The sequence below is a fragment of the Mirounga angustirostris genome, unplaced genomic scaffold (genome assembly GCF_029215605.1).
Source record: "Mirounga angustirostris isolate CCGP_5_RB_7025 unplaced genomic scaffold, mMirAng1.0.hap1 SCAF_6, whole genome shotgun sequence".
Classification (NCBI taxonomy): Eukaryota; Metazoa; Chordata; class Mammalia; order Carnivora; family Phocidae; genus Mirounga; species Mirounga angustirostris.
In genome coordinates, this window is record NW_026991714.1 from 42089210 (window position 1) to 42115167 (window position 25958).

Genomic DNA, 25958 nt, shown 5'->3' on the forward strand with positions numbered 1-25958 from the left:
CTTCTTTCCCTGTTAGCAGATTCAGCAGAACAGTGACCCCATTTTCCTGGGGTTCTAGTTCTCTCACTACACTATCCTTGAGCTTTCTCTTTCTCTGCTTTCCTTTATTTGTTTCTTTGTCTGTTTTATTTTTCAGTCCTATTTTCCACATTTCTCCTTGCTCTCTTTTCTCTTCAGGTTTTCCCTACTTATTGGAAATGATATCGCTCCCCTCCCTAATTTCTCTCTTTGGTTTTGGCAGATAGAGTCAAAAGTAGCATCAGAGACCCTGCTTGTCGACATCCCCCATTTTCAGAGACAGTGTGGAAGTTTGGATCAGGAGAGATAGAGGGAGACCTGAGAACCAGCTTGCCTGGGTCCTGAGACTCTTTATGAGAGTAGGGTTTCTTTCTGGTTCTTATTTTGAGGTTGGGTTAACATAGAATTATAGAGTCTTAAAGTTGGAGAAATCTCTACTGGTTATTTAGATAACCTTCAACCCATGTTGGAACACTTTTAACTTCCTAATAGATAGTTCTACAGTCTGTGGCTGAGTATGTTTAATGTTGCGAAGTGGACCTACCCATGAAACAGTCCACCTTGTTCTTGGCCAGCCCTGCTCATGATTCTCATGTCCTGGATCTGTGCAATTTGTACCTATTGATCCTATATCTGCTTTCTAGAGGTATACAGCACAGACCTTTCATTCAAGTTCGATTTCAAGTATTGAAGGAAATGTTTCCTCCAAAATAATTAAATGACATAAACTATTCCCACCACCCTTTGACTATATAGAAAACTTGGTTTTCTGAATGACTCACTCACCAGTGGCTCCAGATAGCTGAAATTCTCATGGAGAGGTTATGAGGGAGTTCAAGTACTGTTCCACAGAAGGAAGACTAACATTAGACAAAGTTGCAAAAACTGTACTATTAATATTTGTGTTGGATGTATTATCTAGTTTGCACATTATAACTTCTAGAATACTCCTAATATTCAGTACCATGTCATTTTATTTTTATAGCGAGGTCCTGGTACTCCCCCTATTTTGTAGCTGAGGGTAGTGAGGCTGCTGGAGTGTGTAACTTGCCTCAAATCACTCAGTTCTCAAGTGCTTGAGTCACAACTGAAACCCAGCTCTGCTGGCTCTTGGTCATCTGCTGTGTTTTTCATTAATCCTTAAGTATCATTGACTATCCGCAGTACCTGCAGTGTCATGGGATTCTATGAAATAAATTGTCTCCTGAAGACAAGGTACTTGGTGTACACAATCTAATAGGATTGTTACGGATTTTGGGGGTTTTTTTTGTGTGTGTGTCTGTGTGTGTGTGTCTGTGGAAGTGGAAAAATGGAAGCAAAGAAACAAAATCCAAGTTATACAGTGATTTGGAGCAATTATAAAAGTGCTGTATGTGGACCAGTGAAGTTATTCCCTAATTTATATGCATCAGTGTGATTGATTTGTTTGGTAAAAACTCTTAAGTGCCAAGGTGGGGAAGAATGAGTTACTCCTTTACTGCACCTGCTCCAGAGAAATTCCCTAAAGGAGTTAGGAGACAGGGGAATCTAAGAAAATTCTGAAATACAAAATCCAGGGGCCTTGGTAGGTTGGAAAGAGGGAAAGGAGGTTGGTGAGAAATAGCGAGGAGAGTAGGGACCAAGGTTTGGAGGCAGGAATGGGACCGATGCTGGGGAGCTGGTATTCTACTCATGGTTTGGAACTAGGATTCTGGTGTGATGGTAAGTTTTCCTTCTTTGCAAAGTGAAACCTAGATACGGCTAAATTTAATTCCAATCGGAACCACCGATGACTCGCCCAAGCTCAGGTGCTCCCACATGCAACTGGCATCAGCTCTGTGTGCTTTCCAGGCTGAGCCTTCTTCAACCCGGCTTCCCCCTTGGAACAGGGGGAGAAAGCCAGACTGCGGTAACCTTGACCTTCTGTGTCTCCATCTGCAGCATCCTGGCCACAGCAGGAACCCACTTCAACACACATGTGGACCTGAGGACCCTCCGGGCTGTGCGTGTCCTGAGACCCCTGAAGCTCGTGTCAGGGATACCTAGTGAGCACCTGCCTTTCTTCTTTCTCCTCTGCTGTAGCTTTACTGATGTGTCCCTGCAGGATCTGGGGCCAAAGGAATTTGGGATAAACAAGAAACAATTTCTCCAGTGGTAATAAAGAGTGGGGATGCAGCAATCTGGCATAACATTTTACTTTAAAATCTAGCAACTTTTTTTTCAGATTTTAAAGATAATGAAAGATCTTTGTAGAACCTTTGCAAAGTAAAAAAAAAAAATGTTATAAAATGAAAAGGAAAAACACTCATTAGCCTACATTTTTATGCATTTTTTCCTGTGTGTTTTAATATAATTTGATCATACTTGGTGTATACTTTTGGACCCTGTCACGGAAGCATTTGATTTTCCTGACATTAAAAATTCTTCAAAAATACAATTCTGATATAGTAGTGGGGGAGGTAAACTCTGTCCTTGCTCTCATAGGACTTAGAACCTAGCAGGGCCAGGCTTAATTTCCTTTAGGAAAGAAGCACGTTCACATAAGTTTGTAAAAGATAAGCAGAAGGCAACATGGATGAAACAAAAAAAGGAAGGAGTAATAGGCATGTGAATGATCAGAGAATAGTGAGAAGGAGCATGAGATTGATTCCAGGGGTAGTAGTGATGGCAGTCTTTGGCTTGACTTGTTCTGGTTGTCCCTTTGCAAATATTCTTCATCATCTCGGGACCAATGGTTCTTTTCCCTCAAAGACTTGTCCTTCTCCTCTTAGGAGAAGGTAAAGGGAGCCTGCTGTATCAAATGGTGCCCAGGGAGGCTCCATTTGTCATTCTCTTCCTTTCCTTCTAGGCCTGCAGATTGTGCTGAAGTCCATCATGAAGGCCATGGTGCCTCTTCTGCAAATTGGTCTTCTGCTCTTCTTTGCCATCCTGATGTTTGCTATCATTGGCTTGGAGTTCTACAGTGGGAAGTTACACCGTGCATGTTTCACGAACAATTCAGGTAGGGTCATTGTTTCTTGCCTTCTACTTCTTCCCTTCCTCTCCCCTCTGGTCATTGGAGTAATTTCAGGTCATTGGGAGACTGGTTGGAAGAGAATATTCTGTCCCAAAGTTTGCTTTTTGAGGCACAAACAGCCTAGAATAAAGGTCCCCATTGGACACTGATATTGCAAAGCAAATGACTTCTTACGTTTGCAGTCAGAGGATTTCAAACAGGAGGTCCCAGCTCCCCCGTCCCACGGTAGAAGGTTGTCAGAATGCATGTCAAAAACCGCCTGTCTGAAGAACTACTCTTTGTGCAGTATCTTCTTTGGCCCACAGGCCAAGGAGATCCAGGAGTCCAGAGTCAGATTTGGGTCTCTCTAGATCTTTGGAGACATTTTCCCTCGTGATTCATCTTGTGACCTTCCTCCTTCTCTGCTTTGATAGATTATTGAGAAAGCAAGATGGATATGTGCCCCACAGGGAGTGTAGAAGGGCTGAGGGAGCTCTGAGCTTGGCTTGCCAGGGTGCTTGGGAGATTTGTGGTGTTCACAGACCCCAGGTTCTTATCTCTTTGTATCTTATTTGTTCAAGTTGAGTAGAACACCCTAGCAGGAAAGGGGGTCAGGGAGAGGTTGAAGAAGTCCAATTTAGTATAAGGTTTATGTTGTTTTAAAGCATCTTCAAAGGACACCTTCCACCTTGGAGTTTTATTTTATTGATTGATTGATTGTCTTATTCAAGACCAGGAATTTAGGCCAGAGGAACAAGGAGTTGAGACCCACTGTGAAGGGACTGTAGTTTATAATTTTCCCCAAGAAACTCAGGAAAATCTCAGAGTCTATACTACAGTCTGAAGTTAGAAACTCAGTAAGATTCTGCCTTCACCTCAGACTGTTCTGTGTGATCCAGTCTGTCATTTCCTGTGGGACTCAGGCGAGGGTAGAGAATGTGGCCTGCAGAAAGTGAGGGCCATGTGAAGGAGAGGCTCCATGTTCAGAGGAGGTTGGGAAGCACTGGGATGAGCTTGTGGTATGTGAGCTGTGAGGTGGAGAGAGGCCAGAGGCGGGAGGGAGCTTGAGAGAAAGAAGGACACAGTTTTCTGGGGGAAATAGAACTGAGTGTTTGTGGCTTCCTGGAGTCCTTCCAGATCATGCTAAACACCATGTGGTTTATCTCCTGCCCTCCAAATGTGTCTGCAGGTATTCTGGAAGGATTTGACCCCCCTCACCCATGTGGTGTGCAGGGCTGCCCAGCTGGTTATGAGTGCCGGGACTGGATTGGCCCCAATGATGGGATCACCCAGTTTGATAACATCCTTTTTGCTGTGCTGACTGTCTTCCAATGCATCACCATGGAAGGGTGGACCACCGTGCTGTACAATGTGAGTAGAGCCGGCAGGGGGCTGCAGCAAGAGGGAAGAACCCTGGAATGAGGCTTCTGGCATTGTTTGGGCTGGTTATTCTGGGCTAGGGGAGGGCTGTGTGTGTGTGTGTGAGTGTGTGTGCGCGTGCGCGTGTGTGTGCACAGACTCAACTGTGAGAAGTCGTAGCACTTCATATCCTCCTATCGTCTGGCCTCTTGCTGAGTGGAAGCACTCAGCTTCTTAGCAGAGTTAGGAAATTGCATCCCATTGGATGGGTGAGCAAAGCTAGTTAAATGAGATCAACTTAGTAGTGATAGACTGTGTTTTACGGCAGGTACAACACGATGGTGGGTTTGGGTAAGGGGTACTAAGAGGTATAGATTCCTTGGTTGCTGGATTCAAAGAGCTTACCATCGGGTTGGGAAGATATTACGGTTGTTCTCAACCCTGGCTGCAGATTAGAATCAGCTAGTAGCTTTAAACATTTACACCTCCTGGGCTCTACTCCAGACAAATTAAATAGGAATAGCTAGGGGTAAAGCCCTGTCATTGATTTTTTTTTAAAGCTTCCTAGCTGATTCTCAGATGCAGCTACTGTCAAGAACCACTGCATTACATGCACATAAGAAACATGCTTAACTGTAGGACTCACTAGGGATGCTTGTTACAATTTGGGTTCACAGGCCCCATCTGTGCAGGTTTTGATTTTGTGTAGCTTTGAATAGTTCGTGGGCTATATACTTTTTACAAGTGCTCCTGGTGGTTCATACGATCAGGCACGTTTGGAAGGTTCTGAGTTGATGCACAAGACAAGGCTGTCTGACTGTCAGTCAGGGATGTTAGGGGATTCTGGCGTGGCTACACAGGTCAGACAGGGTGACCACTGAGGGATCTTCTGCCTCCCAGAGTCCAATTTTTTTTTTTTTTTAAGATTTTATTTATTTATTTGAAGAGAGAGACACAGTGAGAGAGGGAACACAAGCAGGGGGAGTGGGAGAGGGAGAAGCAGGCTTCCCACCAAGCAGGGAGTCTGATGCGGGGCTCGATCCCAGGATCCTGGGATCATGACCTGAGCCGAAGGCAGACGCTTAACGACTGAGCCACCCAGGCGCCCCTCCCAGAGTCCAATTTTAAGAAGCTGTGGAAGGCATGGGCAGAATCCAAGTTCTAAAATGACAGGCGTTGGGGAGGTGTGTGCTTTGATGCAGATACTTTGGAATGATTGTGCCTCTTATTTTTACTTTCACAGTCTGCCTTTACCCTGAGGTCTCCTCTGTTTCCTTTAAACCTGGTTCTATCTGTAGAAAACTTAATGGGTGGGGCATGGGATAGCTTACACAAAGCAGTCTTTAGAAGGAGCTCTGGATATAATCTACACTGGAGGGAAAGGAAATGCTGTGTCTCAGGAGAGACTCAACCAGACTGTAATGCCCGATGAGCCAGGATTTGTGTAAGGCCTGCACAAGTAGGTGTTTTGTAAATGTTCATTACTAACCTGGATCCATTTCCATACGGGTGAGCAAGTCAGGCCTGAGCTTTGTGGAAAAGAGCCACAGACTATTACGCTCAATCTCTAAAGGGCAGTGAAGAAGTCCCAAGGACCAGTTTATGTGCTGCAACCCCAAGGGTTACTTGTGACCTAGAAACACCTTGAGGACATTCTGAGATTCTCACCAGTTGTGGGGGGTAGCAGGGGGGCGGGGAGGGAGGCAAGATTGATGAGGGTAGCTGCTCCGTATTTGAAATGTCTTGAGGCCATGTCACTCAGAGTAGCCAGGCGTCTCTGGAAATTACAGCACTGGCCCCACGGTGGCTGGTGTCATTCGTGGGGCTTTGCAAGTGATGTATTTCAATTATATGTGTAGACTCACCTAAGTGATGTGATAAATGCATTGAAAGCCTGAAAGGAGAAGTGTTGCATTTGAACGTATGATCTGTTGGTCCTCCTGAGTTGGAGGTCCGATGGTGCTGAGACAAGTAGATGCGCAGCTAAAAAATCACCCAGCATTTATATTAGTTCCTTTGTTCATTCAGTCATTCAACAAATATTAAGTGAGCATCTACTGTATGCCAAGCACTTCGCTAGATACTCGGGAAATATGGAAGGAAAAAGGTGCTTGCTCTCACGGTGCTCTTTTTAAATTCCCATTTCTCTCCAGTTCTCTCTCTGACATAGGTATAGAGGTCACACCGACTCAGGGATCTTGCCCTGTTCTCTATTTTTGCTCCAGTGAGGAAGCAGGGAAGAGACGAGATCAAGCTGCTGATCCCCTGTAACCTTTCATTGCATGGGCTTCCGAGGCCACAGACTCATACTCTCTCTGATTTCCAGTCTGTTGCTATTGAACTTCAGTTTACTGAAGGCCTCCTGCTACCCTCGTGGCTGAATGCAGCATTGAAGGAATTAGTTGAGCTGTAGGGCTGGTTTCTAAAACATAGCTGGCTGCTCATGGGGAAGAATGAACTTCTGTCCACTTTGAAATGATGTCACTTTCTACAACATTGGATCTAGGGGCAGGGAGCCAGGAATCCATAGGTAGAGGTGATAGTTAGAGGTGGATAACTACACCTTGATTCAGAAGTTGGATGAAAAAGACGCTCATTTTTCAGCCAGTGGAACAAGGACAAAGTGTGGCTCCCTAGGAAGAAAGAGCCAGCCAAGGCTGGGCTCCAGGTGAGGAGGGAACTGGGGCATGAAGCATGACCCAGGCAGACTCTGTTACAGAGGCTGGATGCACATCCTGGAGTTAGGGTTGTCTGCTTCTGGAAGAGCAGGTTCAGAGAAGCCGATTCTTCATACTGTTGGGGATAGGGCTTGCATTATATGGTGGAGTTACATCGTAAATGCTTTAAATTACCCAAATTCAACCATTTAGCTTGGAGAGGAAGAGGGGGCCAGGGAGAGAGGAAAATAATTTAAATAGTACAGGCTAATTCATTTATCATTCCTTTCCCTGTTCCTATACCCATTGAAAGTGTGAGATGAGAGATGCCTAAGAAAGGTGATGGCTGAAAAATTGAGGATTCGCATAGCCAATTCAACAATTCCTGAGTATTTTTCTTCTTTTTCTTTTAACTCAGGACTTGGTAATGACAAAATTTTACATCTATATTAGAACTGGTTGCACACCATGCAATTAACCATGAACAACTAGTAAATTCAGTGTTATAAATTCAGATATGCATATATGGATGTTTCTGCATAGAGAAAATCTCTCACTCTGCTTATCACCACCATCCCAATAAGATGCAAATACAACTGTTGGTTTCCCTTCCTGCCACGTGTCCTGGGAAGGCTCAATTCACCCAGCTGCTGTATTTCCTCACCCAGGCCACAAGGGCCGGGGGAGCTCCCATTTCCCAGTCCAGCGCCTCTTCTAGTCAATGGTGGCGATAAGGATGTATGATATCCTGGTGCCAGTTGTGCTTGAACCAGGAGGAGAACCTTCAGGTTTACACAGTACACAGAAACTCTCTCAAGCATGTGGACTTGGTGTTAACCTTTCTCTACACAATTTAAATGCTTCCCTCCTGTTTGCATCCCTTTTCTGCTACACAGATTCTCCCTCAGTGCCTCTTGTGACTTTGTTTGCTCTGCTATGGGTTACTTTTCCTCTTAATTTAAATTCAATTAGCCGACATATAGTACATCATTAGTTTGAGGTGTAGAGTTCAACAATTCATCAGCTGCGTGTAACATGCTCTGGGTTACTTTTAACTTCATTTGCATTTGGCTTTTCTCATTAGAATGCATTATTGTAAGGGGCAGGGAGGGTTCTCCTTGTGGGGGTGACCTGCAGTCAGGCTTGCTCAATGTAGGCTCTACCCAAATTTCAATTCTGCTTGGTCAAACTCCGGCGTATTCTTGGCTTCCCTCCCTCTTGTGGTAGAAAGCATGCAAAGCAGTCTACAGTTCTGCAGGCTGCTTCTTCCTGTTTTGACTATCTCTCTGAAGGTCTCCTCAACTTGCAAATCCTCCCCTATTCTTGCTAGTTTAATTCATGTTATTTCTCCGAACCTGGATAGGTGTTCCTTCTTCAGTACAGTACATTTTGCCTGTGATCAGTGTGGTTCACTCCACAGATGTTACTGTGGCTCTCGTATTAACTTTCAACCCTGGTCCCCTGGACTGTATCTGGTTCTGAGAACTGGTTCTCTCCTGCTTCTGGTCTGTCTCATTTCCCTGGTGTTATTCTGGTGTGGTGTTATCTGCTGTTTGTGTTATCAGGTCTCTCATGTAGATTGCAGAGGTTCCCAGTCTCCGCCTGCGGTTACTCAAACCTCTTCTCTTAAAGTCCATCATTTTTCATCTGTGTTTCTGAGGCTTGAGCCATTTCTCTTCTCACTTGGTATTGATAAAGTCATGCAGGTGTGCAGATTTCTCTGAGGGGTGCCCTTTCTCCTGGTACGCCAGCTGGGTCTGTTATGACCAACAAGGGTGTTTTGTGCTGCTGTGGAGGAAGAGATGTTTACAGACTTTATGGCTTTTTGTATGAGGCAACTTGTAGTCTGGATGCTTTCTCAGTCTTCCTCACTTCTCGGTTCTTTGGTCTATAACAGTGCCTGTGGCTCTGTTTTAAGGTGCCTTCTCTCAGATGTATATAGTCAATATTTGTTAAGTAGTCGACAGTTATCCACTTTTTGCTTTAAGATTTTGCTCAAGTGTGTTATGCCCAGTGTTAAAAAATAAAATTCAACTGAGTAAATTTGAAGATCAAGTGGCTTTTTCAGTGATTCATGAATTGGGCTGTATCCCATCTAGCAAAAGAAAGGAGCTCCCAGGAGCTGTACAAAATGGAAGACTTTTATAGGCAGACAGGAGTGGAAAAAGGAAGTTTCTAACAAACAGTGGATTGTTTCAGGCAAGGTCACCTTCCTTTGGGGGAAAGGCAGATTATCTCACTAGTGCTGATCAGGTAACTCCAGATGCACTGGTTAAAGGTTACCTTCCTGGGAGAGGCTGAAACTACAGTTAGATGTTAAGTCTTGTTTCCTGATGTGGGGTCAGCACCAGTGACTCTATCTGAGGCCTGTTGTTTGTTTGTTTGTTTGTTTGTTTCCTTTCTTTCTTCTCCTCCTTCTTCTCCTCCTCCTCCTTCTTCTTTTTAACAGTTCCCCCCTTTTGATCAGAATCTCAGCTTCTTTTCTTTTTCTTTCTTTCTTTCTTTCTTTCTTTCTTTCTTTCTTTCTTTCTTTCTTTCTTTCTTTCTTTCTTTCTTTCTTTCTTTCTTTCTTTCTTTCCTCCCTTCCTTCCTTCCTTCCTTCCTTCCTTCCTTCCTTCCTTCCTTCCTTCCTTCCTTCCCCCCTTCCTCCCTTCCTCCCTTCTTCCCTTCCTTCCTTTCTTCTCCTCCTTCTTTTTAACAGTTCCCCCCTTTTGATCAGAATCCCAGCTTAACTGAAAGATGTGATCAAAATTTAAGGCATTACTGCCTCTTGTACCGACTGCTCTGAAGTTCTCATAGCTTTTACTGATACTCTATGTGATACTCACAGGTCGTGATAGGGTGTTTTTGTTTGTTTGTTTATTTGTTTCTGAATCTCTGATATTCACAGGTCAAAACTTCAAGCCCACAGTTTTTTAGTCATTCAATTTCTTCATTCCTTTTATGGCATTCCAGTCTTAGGGAGGTTATTAGCTTGGTGATTAATGGCTATGAGCATGCATTTAAAGCTTTTGAGAGAATACAGTGTGCCAGGGAGACTACTACTATTATTATTATAAGTATCTAGAAGTGTACTTCAGAGCCATGGTTTCCAAGACCCAAATCAATCGAAATCCAATAAATCAAAGACCCTGTTGAAGGAGTCACTTTCTGAAGCCAATTTAGTGACCTTGTGGAGCTGTTTCAACTTTCCTAGTGTTAATCCAGGTATAGCAGGTGGTGCTGGCCACAGCACAGACAGCTCCTTGCTCAGCTAACACAGTCGAGGGCTGTCCTATTATCAAGAAGAACTTTGGCCAGGAGCGCCTGGGTGGCTCAGTTGTTGAGCATCTGCCTTCGGCTCAGGTCATGATCCCGGGGTCCTGGGATCAAGCCCCGCATCGGGCTCCCTGCTCCACAGGAAGCCTGCTTCTCCTTCTCCCACCCCCCCTGCTTGTGTTCCCTCTCTCGCTGTCTCTCTCTCTCTCTGTCAAATAAATGAATAAAATCTTTAACCCCCCAAAAAAAAGAAGAAGAAGAAGAAGAGGAACTTTGGCCAGAGAGTCTAAGGACCTCTTTTGGACAGCTGTTGTTTTACCAACAGATTCTGCAATGCTTTCAAGAGCTAAGGAGAGTTTCTGGATCAGAGCCTCATTTGTATTCACTCCCAACCAGGGAAGTAGAAACCTGACAAAGGAAGCAAATCCTGAGTCATGAAACACTTTCTGATAGGTCTTTTCTAACTCAATGTTGTATATTCAGGGGAATTGACCAATGAAGTAGCACAATCTATTTGTGAAAAGGTAGGGGTGCAGTTAGCCTAAGAGGCATTCCTCAGCTATATGCCAGCCATTTAGGGATTTATAGGCCCAAGAGTGATAATCACTACAGACAAAGATAAATTCTGTTGGGGCACAAACCACCCCCATTAAGGAGGCACTGTTAATGGACAAATCAGAGTTTTTTAAGACAAATCTAGTAGTCTGAAAGGTCTTAGCAATGGCCTAGGAGATACAGATGATGGCATTATCTTTCCAGACCAATGCCAGAGCAAAGGAAAGAAAGATGAGGGGTTTTTTTATTGTTATGTTAATCACCATACATTACATCATTAGTTTTTGATGTAGTGTTCATGATTCATTGTTTGCGTATAACACCCAGTGCTCCATGCAGCCCTCCTTAATACCCATCACCAGGCTAACCCATCCCCCCACCCCCTCCCCTCTAGAACCCTCAGTTTGTTTTTCAGAGTCCATAGTCTCTCATGGTTCGTCTCCCCCTCTGATATCCCCCCCTTCATTCTTCCCCTCCTGCTATCTTCTTCTTCTTCTTCTTTTTTTTTTAACATATATTGCATTACTTGTTTCAGAGGTGCAGGTCTGTGATTCAGCAGTCTTGCAGAATTCACAGTGCTCACCATAGCACATACCCTCCCCAATGTCTATCACCCAGTCACCCCATCCCTCCCACCCCACCCCACCCCCCATTCCAGCAAGAAAGAAGAGTTTTATGTTTAAAGTATGAATTCTTGATCCAGCATCTTGGGTGGAAGCAGTCTACTTTGATATCAGCTACTTGTCTTTCTCATCAATCTGATTTTAGGTCTCCAGCTGGTGTACAGGACCATGTGTTGGGTGGAGCCTTCTTTAGGTGTGAGATATATATCCAAGTTTCAAATCTCTGAAGTTTGGCTGGGTGGTGAGGAGGATCTGGTATAATGCCTTCCAAGGATATTCAAGGGCAGTCTCTGTTCTTAGTGATTCTGAACCAGAAAGGAACTAATTAGAAACATTAGTTTGGAGAGTTGTAGCCAGATATTTGAGGAAACTAGAACAATTCAGAATCCAATCCAGTTTATAGGTATAGAACAAAACCTCAAAGACAATTAACAGGACTAGAATCTAATACCTACAAAGGTGCAAACATATTTTTTCTCTCTACAATCACTCCCATTCTTTTAACCAAAGATAATCATAGTAATACTCATTTATTTGCATTAAATATGGCCTGATTACTTACATAAATGCAGCAAAAATAGTGATTGACTATATAAGTCAATCCTGCTTTGCTGGAACTTTTCTTAGGGAATCTCAGACTGAACTCTAAAAAATTCTTTGAGAGGGCACCTGGGTGGCTCAGTCGTTGGGGGTCTGCCTTCAGCTCTGATCATGATCCCAGGGTCCTGGGATCGAGCCCCGCATCGGGCTCCCTACTCGGCGGGAGGCCTGCTTCTCCCTCTCCCACTCCCCCTGCTGTGTTCCCTCTCTTGCTGTGTCTCTCTCTGTCAAATAAATAAATAAAATCTTAAAAATAAAATAAAAAATTCTTTGAGGACGGGAAGCTAAGGCAAGGGCTTGCCATAGATTTTGCCTATAATACCTATATTTTGGCTGAATTCCTCTCTTCTCAAGGTCCCTCAAAATATCTTCATGTTTCTGGGTCTACTAGGCAGTGACCTTCCTTCCTTACTTGGTAAGGCTGCCAGAAACCTTATAAGCAAGGTATCAGATGATCTTTCCAAGTAGTTACTTAAGCTGTCTGGTCATATCTGAGTCTATACACATCTTTGTCAAATATGATATTCCAGTCAAAGCTTTGGTAATACTGCCAGTGATCTCATTGTGTTCTATTACAGGGAGAATGGATTCTTGTTGAACTTAGGCACATAACTAATTATATTGCCATGGAAAGAATACTAAAGAGTTTCTGATTTCTGGAGGAATTGGGTAGGGAGAAAAAGTAAATGTTTCATCTTTGTTTACAAAGATGGACTTTACCAAACTGCTATAAGTCATGGATAGCTTAAGAAAAGGTTTTTTATATCTAGAAAAACAAAACATTAAAGAACTAGCAATGTTGCAAACAAAAAGTCATAAAAAATTATAATTATCCCCCTTAGTTTATTCAGTTCCATGTAGTTAATACTTGTTCTGCTTGAATCCAGTTTTTTCATTGGTCCTGGAAAGTCTTACCCAGTTCAGTTTTATTATCTTAAAGTTATCAGAACGTGTGCTTGCCAAAGTCCTTCCTATGACTCTCCCTGAAGATGAAACACTTCGTGGAACATCTTTGCAAAAGCATCTGAGTAAAACAATAACTGCCTATAAATGACAAAAGACAAGCAGTGCTCATTGTTAAAGATCTGATAAGAGTCTGTCATAATGGAATTGACAAAGAAATTTGGTTATTTCTGTGACACACAGCATTTTAAAATTATGGCTGATAGCATTATATAGTAGGACATATCAGATTTCTAGGAATTTCATACAATTTCTAGAACACTAATAAGATTTTCCTATACAAATACAACGTAAAGACTTAGTACTACTTCTTTTTTTTTTTTAAGATTTTATTTATTTATTTGACAGAGAGAGCACAAGCAGATGGAGTGGGAGAGGGATAAGTAGGCTCCCTGCCGAGCAGGGAGCCCGATGTGGGGCTCTATCCCAGGACCCTGGGATCACGACCTGAGCTGAAGGCAGATGCTTAACCAACTGAGCCACCTAGATGCCCCTTAGTATTACTTCTTATTTGACAATGCTTCCTAGGAATTTAACATATCAAATAAGCCTAATTAGCTTAATATCTCACTTTTTATAAGGAAAAAAATCAATCTTTTGAGATGTTCCAGGGACCCTCTGAAAAATCCCAAAGATAGTTCTAAGGCAAAAAGGCTTTATTTAGGATTTAATTTTGGGAAGTTTGTCAAAAATATCAAAGGTTTTAAAACACTTAGTCAAGTTGGATTATAAGTCATTGTGAAACAATACTTAGTTATATATTTAACAATAGTGACAATTAGAGATTTTGTAGGCAAATATAGAAAGTTAAGTAGTTGGAAAAAAAAAAAAACTTGGCTTTTTAAATAGAGAAAACTCAGTTTTCTTTAAGTAATCAATGACCTGACATGTTATAAAGATAAATGAAGCATGGCAAATTATTTTGGTAAGACACAAAATCTTTGCTGTTCAGGCAGATTACTTAAAAATAAACTTTTCAGTGTCTTATCAAGAGCAGACCAATAGTCCAATAAAACTTTGTTCTTTTAACAGAGAGAAAACCAAATTCTAATTTTGCACCAGCTTACTTTTGATATTAAAACACATTCACTTAATTAAATTCATTCCAATCTTAGCAAGGCCTGACCATGCATAAAATTCCTTTCCAAAAATTTCTGTCCTTAGTGACTTTAATTACATATGTTAGAATTTTTAACTCTCAAAACTCTTACCTTTTAGTAAGAATAAACAGTTATGAGCTGTCTTTTACACTAGCATTCTGTGGATTGACAGACTTTTTATAATTTCTAGAAATACATGCTTTCTCATAGTAAATTTTTCAGCATAGCACAAAACTAACAGACCCAAATAGCTTTAGTTCTCTGTAAAAGGAAGCCAAAAGTGGATAAACTTATATTCAGTAATTAATGTTTCCAGTATTTTATCTTATTTGGAAATGGTCCAGATATATAAAGATTATCCATCATTTAATTTAACTTGGCAAAACTTTAAGGTTTCAGGTTACCCAAAAGATTTGGGGAAACTATTAAAAACATCTTAAGACTTTTTATCCCACTTAAATCTGTTTAGTTCACTTGTTCTCAACAATTACGTTTAGAACACTTAGAAAATTTCATCGTATGAAGTTCTTTTTTTCTTGTTGACAAATTTTGTAACAGAGATAATATGAATTTGTTTGACTAGTAAACCCAGGTAGAATAAAAGTTGTATGTTGGCATTATTTTTAATTTTGATAACTTTAAAGATAATGTTTATTTTAATTAAACTAATAAACTTAAACTAGTGTTTAATTACTAAAGATTATCTGAGATCATGGGAACCTGAAAGGCATTTGGGTTAGTTTTCATTATAATTCTAAGAATTTTATGAATGCGTGATTCATATAAGCACTTAATTATCTTTGGGCCAACTAAATAGAGCTCTTTTATAAATTCATTTTGGTAATACCAAATCAAATACCAATATCCAGAGATAGAAAATTATCATACATGTACAACACATATATGTAGGTACACATAAATAGACAGACACAAAAAACCTTATGCCTTCCATTTAAAAATTTTAGCCGTGAATCAAGTAGTTATAAAAGAGGTTGGATCCAAAATACCTTTCTGGCAGGTGGAATAATTTAAGATTACTAACTCAGATGGCTAATGCTTTTTGTTAATATTTGTGGAGAAGACATTTATGATTTTTATTTGCCTAAGTTTTAAAATAAACTTTCCCCTTTCTGTTCTTTCTTTTTTTTTGGTAAGAATTACCTCCCTGAAGTTTGCATTTCAAAGAGATGGCCTAGATAAAAGTTCTTGAAGAAGACTAGGTAGGAAGGACGCTTGTACCTCAAAGGTATAGGGAAAGAATGCACAAAGGACTTTTGTTTCCTAAGGCCAAAATTTTTATAACACTTATAAACCTTTTGAGATGAATATGAAAGGACTGACACACCTACCCACCTATGTTGGAATGTTTTTCTTTCCCTCTACAAACATTTACTTTAGGGGAGAGGGCCTAAAAAATGTTGCTGTTAGGCCCTGAGTATCAGCTTCCAATTTGGCCCAATTTCTGATCATAGGGTTATTAATTCCTTTCAAATATCTTATCAATAAGATAAGGATCAATAACCAATAAGTCTGGATTTGGAAAGGAAGAGACAGTGAAATGTTATCCTCCTTTTTCAGCTGGGCCCTACAGACAGAGGTCTGAGAGAGCTGACTCTGGTAAGAATTTTTACGCTGTTCTGCGAGTTTTTTGCCAGTTTTCCCAGGATTTCCTCTGTCAGCTCCAATACCTTGCAGAATTTGACAAGATTTTTCATTAATTTTAATTTAGGTTCTCTTAACTATTTAAGAGAATAACATAGCAGTTTACCAGAAAATTCCTCAGAGTCCCGTCAACCTTGGGAGGGACCCATAGGGGGCCCTCCTTCAAGAGTATATGAGGATATCTATAAGACCACTAACTTGGCAGACTTGTGTTTATGGTCTTGTAGCCTCTTCAGAGTGGAAAGGCAATTCAGATGGAGGATTATTAGACTGTGAATACTCAGGTAAAAGGAGGATAGAGGGGGGCAGGTCTTATTTTAGTTATCTCCTGTGTCTTTAATTTTTCATTAGCCTTTGCAATGAACTTTTTAATGAAGCAATTTTAGAATCTTGAAGCCTTTGGAATCTTTTGCATAGCAATTAAAATAGGTCTACAGTCTGTTTAATTCAGGAACCCTTACTTTCAAGTGCACTTCTTAAATGAACGATCTTGCCTAATTGGAATGTTCCCCATAATGGCCATTGTAATTCTAGGTGGTCTTTAGTAAGATTTTGCCATTTTTGTAGCTATTTATATTCTGGAACCATAGTTCTTAGATATAAAATAAACAAGTGTGCTGGAAAATGGCATATTCAACTCTTTGGAATTTAAGGATACCATTTTTATTATTTATTTATTCGTTTATTGTTAAGCTAAGCCTTTGGGCCTCTTGGAGCCAAACTAATTCCTAAAAGGATGTACTACTGGGTTGGGGATTGTGTTGTGTTTCACAGTGTACCTCATTGCACAGAGATTTTCTAGAGGTTGGCAGATTACCTTGTGTCTGTCTAACCTGTCCCATGATGAGCTTACCTTAATAAGAGTTGTTGGGTTATGTGCTAAGTACTCCCAACAGTTTTTAAATGCTTGACCTATCACCAACAATTCTGCAGCTGCTTCTAAGATTCCCATTAGCAATAGACTTTGTCTACACAAAGTAAGACAAACAAACATGTGTGCTCTAATATCCTGGCAGTAACTAAGAGATGTTTCTGCATCATGGCCAAGAGAAGGCCTGTGCACACTACCACCAATTCCCACCTTGAAAGGATTGGGGAAGGGACTGAACTAGAAGACCTCAACAAGTGGGGACTGCAGACTGGGAGCTCCACATAAATGGGGAGCTGTGAATGGCCACTGTCAGTTCTCATGCAGATCATGGTATAAAATCAAGGGCTGGGAGTTTCCACCAATTAAATGAGAATTGCAGTCTGAACTATCAGTAGTTTCCAACACGGAAATGACTCAAAAGCTAATTAGATCTGGAGCTTGATGCAAAGCTATCAGCACTCCGAACCAGGGGGTGCACTTACCCACAGCCCTCAGAAATGGTGAGAAAGAGAACTCAAAAGGGTTTGCAGGCACCATGCCTGTGTTTCTTGTTGTCCCTGAAACCCTCAGAAGTTCATTGCCTTATCACTGCCACCAAATCTGTTAACAAAATTCAGCTAAGTAAATTTGAAGATCAAATTGGCTTTATTCGATGAATCATGAATCAAGCAGTATCCTATCTAGTAAATAGAAAGAAGCCCCAAGTTGCTGTACAAAATAGAAGACTTTTATAGGCAGAAGGGAGCAGAAAAAAAGAAGTTTCTAACAAAGAGTGGATTGTTTCAGGCAAGGTCACCTTCCTTTTGGGAAGGGCAGGGCTCTGTCAAGCAGATTACCTCACTAGTGTTGATCAGGTAATTTCAAATGTTCTGGTTAAAGGTTACATGAAACTACAACGAGAACAGATGTTAAGCTTTGTTTGCTGCTGTGGGTCTCAGCACAAGTGACTCCATGTGGGGCATGTTGCTTCTTTCTTTCTTTCCTTCTTTTTTTAAACACCAAGCACATTGAAAGAATATCACCATATCCAAGGGTTGATGAAAAACTGCCATTCTCCAGCTTCCTAAAGTTTCTCTGATTTTATGGGATCTACAGAGAATGTTTTGGTTCGAGGGTCCATGAGATTAGGAAAATGCATCTAACTCATATTTGCTTTGGTCTTCCCCCACCACCTGCCCTACATGCCCTGGGAACAGAACCTACTCAAAACTCATTTGACAACACATGGGCAGGAGCCTGCCATCATCTGGGGATGCTAGAGTGAGAAGGTTCACCAGCTGACCTAGGATCATGTGTACAGTTGATAAAAGTTGCAGCTGCCTGTATCCAGGATCAGTCATGTTCTGGAATAGGTTGTCTGTTTGTTTTTTCCACTGTGTCCCTGTCTGCACTGTCCTGTTCCCACGTTCTTGTAGGAGTCTGGGACCTTGTACTACAGATGACACTTGGAATCTGATACTCGTGTCATTCACCTGTGACTTGTCTTATCCATAGAGAGGTTGATAAATGGATGCTAGAAGTTAGTCTGTCTCCTTTTTTGCTAAGGCTAGAAGCAGGGTGTGTGTGCTTAAAAGGAACTATAAATCCTTATTCCTTCTAATTCTGCCCAGGCACTTTGGCTGGGCACATTACTTACCAGGCTCTTCAAGGAGGGGAAAGAGCAGAGGGAGTAGAAAACTATTTCCTGAACTCAAAGCAAAGTCTTCTAAACTTCCACCTTTTCTGTATTTGCATTTTCTCTATTTACATTCATAGATTCATTCATTAACCCATTTATGCAAAAATATGCTAGAACTGTTCTGGATGTTGGGGATACAGCAGGGAATAAAACATGAAAAAGTCCCTGCCCTCATGGAGCTTACATTCTATTGGGAAATACATGCAGAATAAATAACTAAAACATACGGTGTATCTGATAGTGATAGGTGCTGTGGAGAAAAATAAAGTGGGGAAGGAGGAAGTTGATTGTAATTTTAAATGGAGATGTCAGGGAGGACCATGTTGAGGAGTTGGCATTTGCGCAAGGACCTGGAGCAGGTGACAGAGTGAGCTGGGGAAAAGTGTCACAGGGAGGTGGGATACATAGCAGCTACAGAGATGCGACATGGGCAGGTTCTGGGTATATCTGAAGAACAGCAAAGAGGCCAGTGGGTTGGAGTGTAGTGAGTGAGGGGTAAAGTACGAGATCATCGGGTCAGGAGGAGACACAATAGCCAGTCAGATGGTGTGGAGCCTTGTAGGCCATTGTAAATACTCTGGTTGGTACTCTGAGCAAGAGGGAAGTGATAGGAGGATTTGGGGGAGAAGAAGGATATGACCTGAGTTTTATTTTAAAAGGATTGTTCCAGCTGCTTTGCTGAGAACAGACTATAAAGGAGCAAGGCCAGAAGCCGAGAGATAAGTTAAGAGGGACTGCAGTGATCTAAGACAAGGATGATGGAGTCTTCGGCCAGGGAGGTAGCAGTGGAGGAGGTGAAAGTGGTTGGATTTAGGCCGTGGTGTTCTCTAGTGGACTGAATGTATGGGGAAAGACAATCAGAAAAGTGGAGTTGACGTTCACTAACTTGGGGAAGACTGTAGGTGAAGTAGGTTGGGAGGAAAGTTAAGAATTGAGTTTGCACATGAACTGAGACTTTGTGATGCTTATTTGACATGGGAGTATAAGAGGGGTTTGGATAAATGAATTCAGGGCTGGAGGTATAAAGTTGGGACTTTTTAGTGTATGGATGGTATCTAGATCACAAGACTGGATAAGCCCCTCTGACTATAGGCTACAGAGAAGAGGTTCCAGAACTGAGTTCCCATGTTAAGATGCTGATGAGTTGAGAAGGTAACAGCAAAAAGACTAAGAAGGAGCAGAGGGGAGGAAAGATGGAAATCAGGCCAGTTGAGAGAATGCTTTGGGCAAGAGGAAGGGAAGGAGACCAGTTGAACCAAATACTGCTCATGGATCAAGATGAGGGCTGGGGCAGTTTGAGTGGAGTGGGAAGTGTGAAAGCATGATTGGAGAAGGCTGAAGAGAAGATTGGAAACAGTGAGTAGAGACCCTTGTGTGGAGTTTTGTTTGGAAGGGAAGCAGAGACGATGGGGCAGGTGGAAGAAATCCCATTTATTTGCTGGTGAGAATGATCCAGTCACGATAAAAATCATTGCTGATGTGGGAGAGGGAGGACTGTTGGTGGAATGTCCTACCACAGGGGAGAGAATGGGCTCAGGGCACAGGTGGGGATGGTTCTACTGGGCTCATGCTCTGATGGTTCATCCACAGCCCTAGAAGGGAAGACTCAAGGCTTCCATGTGGGTAGATGAGGTGACAGAAGCTTGTGGAAATTCTCCTATTGCTTCTGTTTTCTTAATGAAATAAGAAGTCAGGTCATCAGCAGAGGGTGGGAGGAGGAAAGGGTTGGAGGAGAAGGTGAGACAGTCTTCTAGCAAAGTCAGGGGAGTGAATAGAGTGGGGATCTGATGACGGGCAGCATCCAGGACCCACTTGGGGTTAGTGGTGATGAGGTTAAAATGAGACAAATGAACCTGTGTATTTTCCTCTGGCCCCATTCAGTCACTGAGGTTCAGGCAGGAAGTGATGGAGAGCTGGCTTTTACCTGGGTACTTTTGCCAGGTGAGTAAAATAAAATGAGAAGGTCAAGAGAGTGATCTTGACATGGCCATGGAATTTGAGCTAGGTAGGGAGGAAAGAGGTGGGGGAGAGACTGAAAGGGGACCAGAATAATGGATTATAGAATAATGGGATATATATAAAATATAAATTCAGATGTGATTTAAAATGTTACTCTTCAATCTGCTGGACATATTCAGTCAGTTGCGAAACCTGTCTCATTGCATAGAGGAAGTAGGAAGTGAGTTTTGAAACCAAATGTTCTGATTTCTAATTTGGTGCTCTGCCCCCAGTAGAGAGAGAATGAGTGTGTGCGTGCCTGTGTGAGTGAGGTATGTGTGTGCCCGTGTGCAGGGCAAGCTGTGACTAGAAGTTTCAGCACATCTCCGGTGCCCTCTGACTTGACTCCTGGGTCCTGCTTCTGCCCAATTCAGAACATTGACTTGGGGGGAGTTTTGAGGGCTGCAAACCACAGGACCTCCCACCTTCCTCACTAGCATTGTATTCTGAAATCTTGTTTTCCTCCTCAGAGTGTATGTATCTAACTCTTTTTTAATGTTTGCTGCTCCTGCTGATGCCTTTGGCAGCCTGTTCACCACGCTAATTGCTCGTGCTCCCTCTAAACCCTGCAGTGCCTTCCTCCTGCACCCTGCCCGCTGGGCTGGAGGCTGGGGTCTGCAGTGCTCCACTCTCTGGCTCCCTCCATGGGAAGAAGCTGTGATTTTCTTTCTCCCTCATGTTGCATTTTCCCATCCATTGTTGCCTCCATCCTGAAATTGTCCCTATTCTTTCATATCCATCTTGCTTTCTCAATAATCTATCAAACCAGAGATGCCAGTGTTTGGGGTTTATTCCAAATACTCCAAGTTTGCCTCCTGATCAGGTGCCTAAATTTCACACCATGCACCAGGCCAGCTTCCAGATCTTTTGTTTGTACAGAGCCATTAGGCTGGCTCATGGTTTCTTTCCTTTCTTTTAGCCTGCTCTAATATACAGCTTAATTTCTGATCCAAGGCCAGAGGCCTCAGGTGCCTGGTGTGTCATGCAGCCTTAGGCTATGATCTCTCCTTTCCGAGGCAACACTAAGCCTTCGGACTAAGGGGCAGAAATTAACTCAGGGTGGTGCGTTGTTGGCTCAGTGGCTGTTTCAGGGGCTTTCCACTGGATCATTCTGGAGCCCAAATCCTTATGAAATCTCAGCCAAACAAGGATGGCACAAGGGCCAGTCTCTGGTACACTGGATAAACCAAGAGGTAGCTATTATTTTTTTCCTTATCATTCACTGGAAAAGTATTTTTGGGAGGGTAGAATGGGGTGCAAAGTAGGAGATACTGAATGAAAAGCCTTCAGCCTGTCTCCCTCACTAGATGGATTTCCAGAAGGTCATGCTTTATTCAGTATTTGTCCCACGTAACGTGATTGGCACACAGCGGGCTCTCAGGAAAACAATTAATTTATTGCTCTGAGTCTAAAAGACGTGATCAGTGATGTGCATGGAAACACGCACATTCTTGTAACAACAGGGTCAGTGGAATTTAGTGAATGTTTGAGACCTACCTAAGCAAAGGTGTGTGGGAGGCTTGAGGAGGGCGTGGCTCACTTACCGGGAGCTTCAGGGAGCCTGTGTAGACTGAGCCTATTGTCAGTGAGGGCCAGTGAACTCAAGGGGAGCCATGATACTGAACTGCAGCCGTTGGACAGGCTGCTGGATGAAGAAATCAGAGCTACTCAAAGTAGATCAGGGGCATCACTTGCCTGCTGGGCACTTAGAAGCTAGTTTACATTTTTGCTTTCTTTCAGGGATAACACTCAGAAACTGACTCTTAAATTGCGGGGTGCCGAGGGAGAACTAACTTTCTCTTAAGGACCCTTTCCTTGGCCCTTCCTCACTTCATGTCTGTTAAAAACGATACACTGAGGTGTACATACCTTTGCCTTCTTCAAGTCCTGTTTTGCAGATCTCAACTTTTTCTCAGTGTTGCAGCTGATGCTTTTCCTGTTGACCTATACTCCTGCCCTCCTGTTGACCAAGTACACCTCGGTTCCCTCCCAAAGAGAGGGAAGGCCCGAACAAAAGCCTCTTTCCTTCAAGGTGCTAGGCATCATGAGGCCCCATTTTACACTTTGGGGGACTCTTTTTTTTTTTTTTTAAAGTAGGGTCCATGCCCAGTGTGGAGCCCAACACAGGGCTTGAACTCACCACCTTGAGATCAAGACCTGAGCTGAGATCAAGAGTCAGACGCTTAACCAACTGAGCCACCCAGGTACCCCTGAGGAACTCTTTTTAAAGGGACTCCTCTTTCTACTCCCTTCCTCCCCCTACCATTGGCTCCCATTATCTGTCTACCAGAGAAAACAAAGGATTCCCTGTACTCATGGAGAAGGAAGAGTAGTAGAATTAGTCATAAGAAATACGTTTTATATTTGACTAGTTAGTTTTGGTTTATCATCTGCATATGAATATGTCTGATCTTCTGGGAAATTACAACACTTGCCATAAAATGAAGAAGCCACAGTGATGAGAGCAGCCTTAGCGGACCTGGGATGATCTTTTGATTTTTATCCCTACCAGCTTCTCTTAATTTCCTTCCTCTTGAGAAGCAGCAGGCTAAGGCTGAGGCCTTCACCTTAGGAGCAGGCCAGTCACAGTAGCCGGTGATGGTTAGAGAAGATGAGGGCTGTTGGCATTTCTATCCTCCTGAGGGCACTTTGCCCTCAACAGTCACTCTTTGCGCTGCCCTCCAGGCCTCACTGTCCTGCCCTTTGCCCTCTGGACTAGGGACTTATCAGCTGAGATCTGTAGACAGACTTTGGTGGCTTCTACAAAATGGTTTCAATTTTTTTTTTTTAAAGATTTTATTTATTTATTCATGAGAGACAGAGAGAGAGAGGCAGAGGGAGAAGCAGGCTCCCAAGGAGCAGAGAGCCCGATGCGGGACTTGATCCCAGGACCCTGGGATCATGACCTGAGCTGAAGGCAGACGCTTAACCATCTGAGCCACCCAGGCGCCCTCAATTTTTTTTTTTTTAAGACTTTATTTATTTGACAGAGACAGCATGAGCAGTGGGGGGAAAAGCAGAGGGAGAAGCAGACTCCCCACTTAGCAGGGGTGGAACCATGACCTGAGCCAAAGGCAGATGCTTAACCAACTGAGCCACCCAGGCACCCCTCAAATTTTGTTTTTAAAGTACATTTTTTAACTACTACATTTCCTTGAATTGAAGATACATACCATTGATTATAAGAGCTACTAAAAACTTAATAACAGCTTTTCATGCTGGAGGAGGAGGAGGACATTCTGTATGTTACATCTTCATATATTTTGAGTTCCAAAACCTTCAACTGTGAAGAAAGGTGTATTAGAGTTGAGGAGGTAGGAAATAATGAAAAGAAAAAAAAACTAATTTAAAAAGTCACACATCATCAGTGCATTCTAGACCAAATTTTCATACTTGGAGACCACCCGTGGTCATCCTGGTGTAATTCCGTTTTGTGCAGACCTTGGAATAAAGCTTTCTGTGCCATCTTCTGCATTCGTTTGAACTTTGTGTAAATGTGCTGTTGATTAGAAAGCTTGTATTCTGTGTTAGCCTTTTTAAAAAATTCAGGCCTGAGCTTGTTTGCTCATATAAAATGATATAAGTGAGCACCCTTATTACTTTTCTGTGTGATTCAGGATTTTCTCCATACTGTGAAACTAAAACAAAATACAGAAATACACTGGATGCCAGTGCTGATTCAAGACGGCACCTGTCATCTGTGGCCCTGACTTTGAATTTGTATCTTGCTAAACACCATCTCATTTCTTTGAGTGATTGATTCCTTATTGAATACATGGTTTGCATCATACATAGATTAAATAGATAAAATGCTTTTATGTCAAAAGGTGTCCTTTTTGGGTAAGTTTTCCACACTGATGTTCTGATGAAGATCTTGTTTGGGGAAAAAAAAAATGATTTCTGATGCTGGAGGTGGTGTAACAGTGGTTAGGAAGCTTGGTCCCACCTTTATGCTGCCTGTGGGATTTGGGCAACTTTACTTAATCTTTGTGCCTTAGTTTCCTTCTCTGCGAAGTGAGGGTAATTACGGGACCCACCTCATGGAGTTGGGAGAATTGAGATCAGGTGGAGAAAGCCCTTGGCACCTGCCTGGCCCCTAGGAAGCACTCTGGTGATACATTGTTACTCAGAACATCTTGTGACAACCACTGACACAGAGTAGACAGGCAGATCATCTTCTCTTGCTTCCTGTTGTGCCACTCTGCTCCTTCCTGTCCCTCAGCCTAGCAACTTTTTACCTTCCATGAGCCTCTTGGCCCATCTTCCACCCATGTTTTTCCTCCAAGACGTTGGTGCCATCTCTTCTAGAGAGACTTCTCTGACTATCCCTGAGACATTCAGAGGAGAGGGGCTCTTTCCTCTGAGCTGTCTCCCCCAGACCTAAATGTGAGTAGCATTTAATTGGCGCTTTTTCCAGATTCCCCTGTTTTGACTTGTCTTTTACGTGTCTCTGTCCCTTTTCCCTATCGGAATATCCTTCTGTCTTCTGGCATCAATCACAGGTCCCCAAACATGGTTAAATATTCAGTAAGTGTCCACTGGTGGACTGATTTCACAGAGCCCGTGTGAACCCACCAAAGGTGCCGCGGCTGCCAGACTGCCCGGGCTCTCCGCGCATGCGGTCCGGGTTCCGTGCTGTGAGTGAGCACCGTCGGGAGGGCAGGGCTAAGGCTCCGCAGTGGGCTGGCACCACTCCTATTGTCTGCTCTTCCTGCCTCCCTCCAGCTCAGCTCCTTGCTCTCTTCCCCAGTGGCAGGTAGAGGAAAAAAAGTAGAGAAAAGTAGGGGGATGGTAATTTGAGTGTTTACAGAGGGTTTGCATGTAATTAGCAGTTTATTTCCATGACACAGTTGGCATCCTGGCTTGGAACCTGGCTCTGAAATGCTCTTAAAGAGACCCATACCTCGGCAGTCTGAGAGATGCGTAGGTTTTGGAACATAACAAAGAAAAAAGATGCCCTGCCTTTTGTGATGAAATGTGACCAAGAACAGCCCCTACATTGAAGACGCCTTGCGCACACACACACACACACACACACTTTTGTTTCTTGAATTAGTTTCCATTACTGAATCCATCTTTGACCTGAACCTTTTACAAGCTCCATTTTTTTACTTCCGTGAAAATCAGCTTGGGATTTGATAGGTAACTGAGAGTAGGGACACGGTCCCTGGGTCCCCTCCTGCCAGGAGCCCTGTGATTGCAGGCAAAACACTTACCTCTCTTTTTAAGTGTTGAGTAGATGAATAAATAAATGTCTCATTAGTCTTCTCTTTAGTAATATGGGGGTATGGGCGCCTGGGTGGCTCAGTCAGTTAAGTGTCTGCCTTCGGCTCAGATCATGATCCCGGAGTCCAGGAATGAGCCCTGCATTGGGCTCCCTGCTCAGTGGGGAGTCTGCTTCTCCCTTTGCCCCTCACCCCACTCCTGTTCTCTCTCTCTCACGTGCATGTGCTATCTCCTTCAAATAACTAAATAAAATCTTAAAAAAAGTTAAAAAGGGGATAATACCACCTGATGTTCCTACCTCAAAAGAGTCCTGTAGCAATGACATGAGATAAAATATAGAAAAGTCCTTTGAAAAATACTTTGCCAGAGGAGTGCTCTTCTCATGACTTTTTGCTTGTATAAGCTGTGCACTTATA

The 25958-nt window shown here is 42.7% G+C and overlaps 1 protein-coding gene across 3 annotated transcripts in view; it reads left to right on the forward strand.

Annotated features, from left to right (window-relative positions):
* The window catches only part of CACNA1E (calcium voltage-gated channel subunit alpha1 E), a 311105-nt gene that overhangs the window by 97134 nt on the left and 188013 nt on the right, over positions 1-25958 (forward strand). For all 3 annotated transcript variants that reach the window (XM_045877252.2, XM_045877253.2, XM_045877254.2), the window contains exons 4-6: positions 1939-2042; positions 2846-2998; positions 4182-4363. In XM_045877252.2, coding sequence (XP_045733208.1) covers positions 1939-2042; positions 2846-2998; positions 4182-4363 — 439 coding nt within the window. The remainder of the gene's footprint in view (positions 1-1938; positions 2043-2845; positions 2999-4181; positions 4364-25958) is intronic.